Source organism: Hypomesus transpacificus, chromosome 18 (assembly GCF_021917145.1).
Source record: "Hypomesus transpacificus isolate Combined female chromosome 18, fHypTra1, whole genome shotgun sequence".
Classification (NCBI taxonomy): domain Eukaryota; kingdom Metazoa; phylum Chordata; class Actinopteri; order Osmeriformes; family Osmeridae; genus Hypomesus; species Hypomesus transpacificus.
This window is the reverse complement of record NC_061077.1, coordinates 9,772,751-9,782,150: the sequence shown is the minus strand read 5'-3', so window position 1 is coordinate 9,782,150 and position 9,400 is coordinate 9,772,751. Positions and strand designations below refer to the sequence as shown.

Here is a 9,400-nt window from a genome sequence, read left to right as displayed (position 1 = left end):
CTTGGTCTGTGTTTTCTTTGCCCTGGTATCCTGTCACCTGATAATGATGAGCATGACCAGTGCTCCTTAACGAAGACAGCTGCGGGATGCTTTCTTTGCCCCACCCAAACAGTGAAAGACAAAACCTTGTGAAATGATGTCATTACTACCTTTCATACAAACCAGCTGTGTGACCTTATGAGCTGGATGGGATTTGCATACATACCAATGGTGTAAGTATATGTGTGTGGACAAATGTGCAGGTGTGTGTGCTTTGTGGGTTTGTGTAAGCCTTACACAGACATGTACTGTCGTGGATTATTAACATATGTTTATAATAAGAAACCACTGTGTTGTAGAGAACAGAGCTGAACATTTGGATATACAATGGACACATGTAATGGTTAAGCACACAACTCTATTATAGTTTAAGACTCTCATTTAAAAACAGAATTTTTGGCTGATCTTTCATTTTAAAAAATCTTTATTTTTCAAGATTCAAATCCAACCGTCAGGATGCTAGTACAATTAAACAGTAACTTTGGAATGTTTAAAAACAGGCCATGAATTCAAAGATTAAATGAAACTCTTTTATGTACTCAACTAATCTATTCCTCTGACAAGATAACCAATTACTGCTTTTCCATTTCTGTCTTTATGTCTGTTAACAGTACAGGTTGATTGAGATACTAAAATTGTGAGGAGCTCGTTACGGTAGTTCTTTCAAAAGACACAGTGGAATAAAACACTCAGATAACAGAAAAGACCAGCCACTCAAAAATGACTGCATCCAAATTACTATAAAATAGTTGTTACATACAGTCTAGTCATTTTTGTGAAAGACAAGCTAGCCAATTTAATCTCTTTAGCATGACAAAAATAAACTGTGAGTAGTACACAAAAAGATACAACTAAAACGTTACATAAAAAACATGTTTCCGTAAGTTACAGAACAAACTACTGACGGGACTAATAATATCCAATAAAAAAAAGGTATTAAAAAAGCGTACTAGTAAGAATGGTCAGGAAGCTGATGGAGAGTGGCAGTCTGAAAAGCTGGGTGTGAGACTGGCCTTAGAGAAGCCGTCATCCTCATCCTCTTCAGCAGTGGGCCTAGTCTCTGGCCAGGGCCACAGGCTGGAGCCCGGCTGGAGCCACAAGGCCCGTGAAAGTCTGCTCAGCCTGTTTGGCCTGCAGAGTGTCAGGCTGTTGCTGCCTGTGGTGCTGCTCCAGGCACAGTTGGCCCTGCAGTGTGCAGTAATGATGGGGGGAAGTGATATCCTGCCTAATATCTGGCTGATGGACATGATGGTGAGCACCAGAAGACTCACCAAGGGCCAAAACTCCCCCAACCATTACCTTGTCTACTTGTTTTTAAAACATTGTAAAGTTTCTGTGGCTAATGTCACTTACACATAGTTACAAAACCATACCCTTGCTCAAACATACTCCATTTTGATTAACAATTGACACACACAAGCATGCACGTATGCACGTATGCAAGTACACACATGCACACGCACACGCACTCTCACACACACACACACACATGCGCACACACACACACAAACAAATACACACACAAAAGGAAGCCTGAACACAATCAGGCATTTTGCTCTGAGAACACTATCAAACTCAACATAGGACCGGTACGAGTGTATCTCCTGGATATCAGTGTTTGCTGCTGGAGTGTGTGTGGGAGCCATGGGGCTGGTTACATTAGCAGTGGGGGTGACTCCCAGACGGTGACAGCTTGTGGCTCTGACCCCAGTATCTAGCTACTGTCATGGGAACCACTGGTGATCAGCGGCAAACTGTCCCCACCCTGTCTTGCCCTTCCCCAAACTCCAGTACTGACTATCAGAAACTTCCCAGGGACAGAGCCTCCATCATCGTCATCATGCTTACGTCACCAGGAGGTAGTCCCTCCTGCAACTGCAGGTTGCCGAGGCATGGATCCAGAGGAGGACAGGAGGAGACTACAGTAGATACTGTGCATGAACGTGTGTGTGTGTGTGTATCTGTGTGTTGAAGGGGGCTGGGTGGGGTTGTCTCTGGAACGGAGGGTAGGGTGGGTGTGGGGGGGTTGGAGGGGTCTGTTCTGTCCTGAACCAGGGTGTCTTTACAGCTCTGTGTCGGCCGTCTTGGTAGAGTGGCCGTTGGTCGGTGGAGGCTGGGTCTTGTCGGCCTCCGGTGCTTCCCCGTTGAGGGCAGGCTTCTCCTGGCTCTCCGGCGGGGTGAGGGGGGCCACTGACACCAGCGTGTTTCCCTGGTTCTCCTCATCTACAGGGTAGGTTTCTTCTGACTGTACTCACACACACACACACACACATCCACACGATGAACATAGTTAACACATGACATTCAATACTTTACATGAGGTAACGATGTTGGTGGAACATACCACAGACACCCACAACTGTGAACTACCAGTCTTAAAGACACTCACAACACAAACACAGGGACAAACACTGATGATTTAAACCAGAATGAGACATTTAAAGAGAGATTTTCTCAGATGCGTGCATCAGAAGAGGCCTCAGAGGAGCTGTAGCCTACTTTGAACTACACTAGTGGAGGAACTTCCATTTCTCAGCAGCTGTCTTGTGGGCCTGAGTCACACACACACCCTCTGGTGTGGTCAGTCTCTGCTGACGTCAGGGTGGGCTGGAGAGAAACAGTGTCTCTGGAGATGAAGCAGTATGTTTGACATGGCAGAGCCAGACTCCCCCTCCCATCAAGGAACTGCCTCGAATGCACACACGCACATAGTATCGTATGCACACACATACTTTATACACATGCAGACACACACACACACACTCACTCACTCACTCACTCACTCACTCACTCACTCACTCACTCACTCACTCACTCACACACTTCTCTGTGACTCCTCTGTGATGCAATGCCAAAATATTGTAATTACAAAGCTGGCAGGAGTTTCACAGAATTGTGAAAGTGCACTCCCATTTTCATTTGATCCGTTTCCAAAAATACGAAAGTAGTAATTGGCCCCAGGAATGTGAGTGTAATGTTGCTTCATAACACAACTGAACAGGAACCCCAGTGCTGCCCCTCAGGGTTCAACACCACACAGTAGAGATGGCTCTGTAACTCTGCTGCCCTTTGAACAATGTGCCCACTGACCATGGGAATGGGACACACCCAAAACAAAATCTGAAGTCAGCTCTGAGTACGACTGCCGATCAGCGATCGGTTTTGCTTTTAGATCCTGAGTGTTGGAGTGAATGTTGGGCGTGGGGCCCTGCTGGTGGAGGGGGGCACTGACCAGCCTCATGCCCTTGGTGTTGTGGCCCCGGCGGATCCTCACACAGTAGGCTCCGATGAGCCCTGCGGCAAGCAGCAGACCTGCCATCAGCACCGACACAAACACTGCAGACGATGACTTCACTGGATGGGCCTTCACCTCCGACGCACCCAGCTGCACACACACACGCACACATACAGACAGACGTTATTGGCATTAAGAGTGGTTTCATGTGAGGTTTAAAGTGGTAAGTACGAGAAGGGGGAGGAGGGGGGGGGAGTTGACGCCAGCGAGAGGCCTTGGGTTGAGGCCTCAGGGAGCCTCCAGAAGATTCCTGATCCCAGTGGCTGTGGACAGATGACATGCTAGACTGTCTCCCTCGAGCTTTATATCAAACCACAATGACGTGTGTAAGTCAAGCCCGTCCTCTTTCCCCCTCCATGTTAAACCTCTACTATAGCTCTCCTTAATGTCTCTGGAGCAGGTCACTGGTTGTGACTCGCCATGCTACTGTCTATTCCAACTCCTGTGTGTTTTTAATAACACATCCTGAATTGTTACGGTAGCTAACTCCTCACTTTCTAGCAGAATGGGGAGGATTGCCGGCCCAACTGTCATTGAGACATTAAGGGAACAGAGAAGTAGAGACCCAGTTCTCTAGTCGGAACGTGACTTTGCAGTGCAAAACTTACCGCTTTCTTCACTTCAGCCCTGGTCAGCACCTCCTCCAGTTTCTTTAATCCAGCTGGACAGACAGAGAAACATTTCTTACTTAGAATTTTGAAATGTGTCAAATATTCATTAAGTGTGAAATTGTTTCTATTGAATCATTTGTTGTTTGTGATGCTCAGGATTGTGAGACCCAGTGCTGTGAGGTTTACCGTGAGGACTGGTCACCAGCAGGTTATTGGTGCTTTCCTCCTGGAAGACGTCTAACTGACATGGAGCAGAATCACACCAGGGGGCCAACAGTTCCTCTAACACACCCTTGCTGTCCTCCTGTAAGAAACGTGATATAAGGAATGAATGACCAGAGTCATCTGTTTCAGTCATCATTTCAGCAATCAGATTAAGCAGAGAGAAGCTGCATCGCGAAACTCCCTCTCTGTCTCTCTCTCTCACTCTGTCTCTCTCTCTCTCTCTCTCTCTCTCTCTCTCTCTCTCTCTCTCTCTCTCTCTCTCTCTCACTCTGTCTCTCTCTCTCTCTCTCTCTCTCTCTCTCTCTCTCTCTCTCTCTCTCTCTCTCTCTCTCTCTCTCTCTCTCTCTGTCTCTCTCTCTCTCTCTCTCTCTCTCTCTCTCTCTCTCTCTCTCTCTCTCTCTCTCTCTCTCTCTCTCATACATCTTCAGGAGGGTGGGGCTCTATGATGTGTGTGATCATGCAGTTGAGCGTGTGAATGAGTCAAGCTGACTGCCTGTGCGTATAATGCCATGTGTCTTGTCACGTGTGTGAAATGGGGAAGGGATGTCGTTGGGTGGAAAACAGTTCAACCACACCCTCTCGTTCCCACCTTGCCCTTGAACTATGATGTCACCATGTTGCACAAGGACTGTGGGAGAGCTCCCCGCTCTGTGTAATGTGAACCAGACACGCTAGCCTCCCCACAGGCCTCTATCTGGGCTTGAGGCTGGATCCTTCTTCAGTGTGAGGGAAGGCTCACAGCTGGTCTGGTATGGCCCCGTCTGGCCTCATAACATCCAGTTCCTCTGGGCAGGGAGGTGCACACTGGATCAGCCCCTCACGCCCATTACCCCCCCCCCCCCCTCCATGAGTTATAAACTCCCACCTACATCTACTTAAGCTGTGTTCAGTGTTTGTCATGTTGATCTCTGCTCGGCTGGACCTCATGGTCACTCTTGACAGCCAGGTTTGGATGTCTGCTTAAAGATTTGTCGCCTTTATGTGACATGCATTTGACCAATCAGAGAGCAGTGTTTGTGACTGGCATCCAAGAGTGTCTCAAGTGAGACAAATGTGTGTTTCCTTTATGGAAATGGTGTTGTTGTTAGCCACTGTCAAGTTTACTGAGTTGGGTAAAGGAAAGTTACCAGTTTCTCATGGGAATAAGCAGAGCTGCTTTTACAGACTACATTCCAGAGACTTCTCTCATTCAGAGATTTTCCACTTCGTCTCTGTTCTGAGGAAATCACCATAGTAAAAAAAGTTATACACGTTTTTCCTCAGGAAGGTCCTTTAACAGCGCTCACTCTCGCTGGAAACCGTACTGATTCATGTTTTCTCACTTATCTCTTTGACCTCGTCATCTGGACACGCTTGTTCTCTGCTGCTCTCTCCTCGTGTCCATGTTCATGTTCTGTTAGAGATGGAGCTGGATGACTCGAGCAGATGAACCTGACTGAGGCCCAGCCTCCACTCCTGGCCAGTCCTGAGGCCGAGGCCAGCTGGGGTGGCTCTGTGTTCTGTCTGACTGACTGGCTGGCTGTCCCTGGCGTGGCTTCCATACCAAGCAGCTCCAGTACTGGGCAGTATTGAAATGTTACTGTGTAGCTCAAACAGTGTACACCGATGCTCTATGCCCATGTGTTTCCTCAACAGAACGAACCACATAAAACCAGTGTCCTGAGTCTTCACTGGGGACGTTTCATGTGGTCATAGTGGCGCTGTAGGTCTCTGTCCCCCGATGACAACAATCCCTGAACATTTGAAAGCTCTCTATTGGACAGACTCTGGCAACACCAAAGAACCACACTCTATATTACACGATATGTGCACATAACCTCATCCTCCTTCTCCTCCTCTTCCTCCCACGCTCTGCTCATCTCCTGCCAGCTCCAATGATTGAGATCAGACGGAGAATGTCCACCAAAGGGCGGGTCTTTATCAGGCCCATCATTCGGTTGGAACTGTTGGAGTCATGTATAAATCTTCCCCTGCTCAGTGAGGGCTGATTTCCTCCTGAGCCAAGGTGCAGGGGGCCAGATAAGGGCCAGCACAGACAGCAGCCTGCTCAAGGGGCCCCTGCCCTGCTTCCTGCTGCCTTCCTGTGGGCTGCTGCAGGCTGATGTGCCCATGGTTGGAACCACCAGCACAGCCCAGAGTGTTGGGGCTGGTGGCAGGGATGGGGCTGGGGGTAGGGCTGTGGTTGAGGCTGGGTTGGGAGTAGGGCTTGTGATAGAGCTAGGGATAAAGTTAGGGCTAGGGTTTAGGCTGGGGCTTTGGAATGGTGGTTACTAGTTACATTTACATTTAGTCATTTAGAGCGACTTATCCAGAGCGACTTACAGTAAGTACAGGGACATTCCCCCGAGGAAAGTAGGGTGAAGTGCCTTGCCCAAGGACACAACGTAATTTGGCACAGCTGGGAATCGAACTGGCAACCTTCAGATTAATAGCCCGATTCCTTAACCGCTCAGCCACCTGACTCCCTAGTTTACAACAACATGACTCCAGTAGTGATACTGTATACTCACACAGCTAGATGAACTCTGCAGGTGCACCTGAACAGCATCCTTGTCTTTCAAGGCCTCCTCAGTCACACACACCACAAAAGGCTGCAGAGAGAGGGAGGAAGACAGGGAGAAGAGAAATGGAAGAGAATCATTCAAAAGCAAGAGAGAGACAGACAGACAGACAGGCAGACTGATGTGTCCCTGACCTCTGGACACAGTGGTGTCCAGAGAAGGTGGTGGTCAACTCACCTTCACGGGCAAAGCCTTGGCTTCCGTAGCAGACGACATTATGGGGGCGTCTGTGCCAGCGATCTCCCTGGCGTCAAAGCCTGTAATAGCGTTCATCCAAGACTGTATAGTGAACGGAAGTGGATCGACAGAAGTGGAAGAGGTGGTGTCAACAACAGCAGGATGCCCAGGGGCATCTGTGTTGGCTGGGGGTCCTGTGGAGGGGGCCGCAGCCAGGCCACCCTGGGCAGTGTTGGTATCTGCAGCCTGTGACTCTGCTGTTGCTGGGAGTCCTGCAGAATAGGAGATCATGTCACTGTACATCCTACTGGACGCTAGGTAGAGAAGGCATTGTGTGCTCTGGTCATTTAGAATCTGCTTTGAAGCTCTGAAACATAATCCACGACACTGCAGCACGGATGTACTGTTGGCCTACCTGATGCAGGGGTGGAGTCCTCAGGTTTATGAGTGGGGTCAACAGCAGAGACAACAGCAGAGTTAACAGCTGGGTCAGCAGTAGTAGCATCAGTAAGGGCACCGGCAAGGTCAGTAGTAGCAGCATCACCAGGGGCACCAGTAGGGGCATCAGTATCTGCGGGACTAACACTGGGGGCAACAGTACTGGGTTGTTGAACAGTGGTGTCGTCGTCTTGACAGACAGCTCCATCTAATACAGAGAGAAGAAAGAGAGGGAGAAAGAGGGAAAGAGAAAATACAAAATTAAAGATGTGTTCACTTTCTGTCAGCGAACAGTTTAAGCTTTACAACTGTAGAGAGATTGGAGAGCATTAGGTCAACTTCTCTGTATTGACTCCACATCCCTGTAGACATGCGATCACTGCGTCACAAACAGCATGACTGCCTCCCATCATTCAGTTGTCTCTCCTGTAATACTTGGTTGACAGACTCCCGGTGCAGTAGGTCTTACAGTACTCAGATTTAACAGTGGATCAGGGAACATTCTAGTGCCTGTGAGAGTTGTCCTAGCACTTGGGGGTTGTGTTTGTGTGAAAGTAAGTTGGGGTGGATGGCGTTGTCAGTTAGAACAGCTCCCTGGCCCACACCCAGTTCCCTGGCCCCACATCCTATCCAAACCAGGCATGTTTGCTCTGGAGCCCCAGGTCATTAACAGCCACAGGGTGACCTTTTACCCTCTCCACAGGCTTCACAAATAAACGTAGCCGTCTGAGGCCCTGACCCCTGACCTGTCCCCAGCCCACAGGGACTGATCATGTTTCTCAACCAAGATAACTTTCAGCTCGGGTGCTCCATGAGTCTACACACAGGTCAGGTAGCTGGAGTGAAACCCTTTTCATGGTGGATGAGGGAAGATCAAGGCACGGCTGAGTTACGACGAGTAGCTTACAATGGTAGTCAGTACAATTACAGTACAGAAGCAATGGTGGGGGTGGTCAGTTGAGCAGTAGCTGTTTATGCCGTGTAAACACAAGACATTCTACAGAGGCGTGTCCCCTGAGTCCAGACTCATTGGCACTGGGGTTCCAGAATGCCCCATGCAGATGGTGACTACCATGCTGCTAAACTACCAACATCAACGCCAGCCTCCAGTCTCTCGGCTCCAGCCAGCCGCGGCTCAGCTGTGTTGGCCTACTGCACGCACGCAAACACACACACACATACACACACACACACACAGCCTTCAGTCTGGCTTCTTAACACAGCTGGGCTCCTAAGCTCATACTGTACCATGTCATGCCTAGGCTTGGCCCACCACGATAAGCCAGATCAATGCAACAACCACGGTCAAAGATACTTCACAATTCAGTGGAATGACTTAGCTCTACTGTAGGGTCTGCGTGTATACATCTGGAGAAGAAGAACTTGACCAGTTAGACAGACAGCACGCGGTCCAATCAAGCGCTGCCATTTACACCTCTGCTATAGCATCAAGACCTTGCCTTTTGTGAGTGCCAACAAGTGTGGTTACACAGTCCTAGCCCATACTCTCTAACCAAAGCTCCTACGTTATTGCGGAGAGTGCTCATGAGGGTATACCACAACACATTAGCTAGCAAAACACCATCAAACATAACAACATTCCTATGGATATACACTTCTTGTTTCCCAAGTGTGGCCACCCCGAGAAGAAATTCACGGTGGCTTTTCTAGATCTTAGCCTCTTCAAGCATGACTAAGCAGCACTACGTCAACATTTCCAATTATTATTAGCTGCCAGGTAGCCACTGTGATAGCGTGTGTCCAACACTGTATACTACGGCCTTTAAAATGCTTGCTACGCTACCTCCCGGAGGGCACTTTATCCTGACAGCAGCGTCAACGTGTTGGACACTGTGCAGAGCAGGTCATATATTTTAATTGGCTTGACTGGGCATGAATCCTGAATGTTTAACTAGGTTATTAAAGCCTGTAGCTAACACCCTTTGGCCCAGGGATCCAGTCTTGATTGTGTAATTGTGAAAAAAGAATGCAGTGAGAAGCCTGCGAACAACAAAGCCCAAATGCACCCTACCACTCAGCTGTGCCATCTCTCA

General features: G+C 48.7%; 1 protein-coding gene across 1 annotated transcript; it reads right to left on the bottom strand.

The window, feature by feature from the left end:
• Positions 1–445: 445 nt before the first annotated feature.
• LOC124480803 (hematopoietic progenitor cell antigen CD34-like) lies at positions 446–9,205 on the bottom strand. The gene is made up of 8 exons (XM_047040419.1): positions 9,199–9,205; positions 7,324–7,554; positions 6,909–7,180; positions 6,681–6,761; positions 4,132–4,249; positions 3,943–3,995; positions 3,272–3,424; positions 446–2,284 (listed from the first exon to the last, which is right to left on the bottom strand). The coding sequence occupies exons 3-8, from the start codon at positions 7,002–7,004 to the stop codon at positions 2,102–2,104; spliced, it is 684 nt and encodes a 227-aa protein (XP_046896375.1). The 5' UTR covers positions 7,005–7,180; positions 7,324–7,554; positions 9,199–9,205; the 3' UTR covers positions 446–2,101.
• Between the last annotated feature and the right edge of the window lie 195 nt (positions 9,206–9,400).

Bases quoted from the DNA above. Each gene is read 5' to 3' on its own strand.
- LOC124480803 (XM_047040419.1), bottom strand. From the start codon at position 7,004: ATGAACGCTATTACAGGCTTTGACGCCAGGGAGATCGCTGGCACAGAC. The intron at 4,250-6,680 runs GTGAGTATACAG...CGTTTCTTACAG, and splicing joins TGCAGAGTTCATCTAGCTGT to GAGGACAGCAAGGGTGTGTT. The intron at 3,425-3,942 runs GTAAGTTTTGCA...GTGTGTGTGCAG, and splicing joins GGGCTGAAGTGAAGAAAGCG to CTGGGTGCGTCGGAGGTGAA.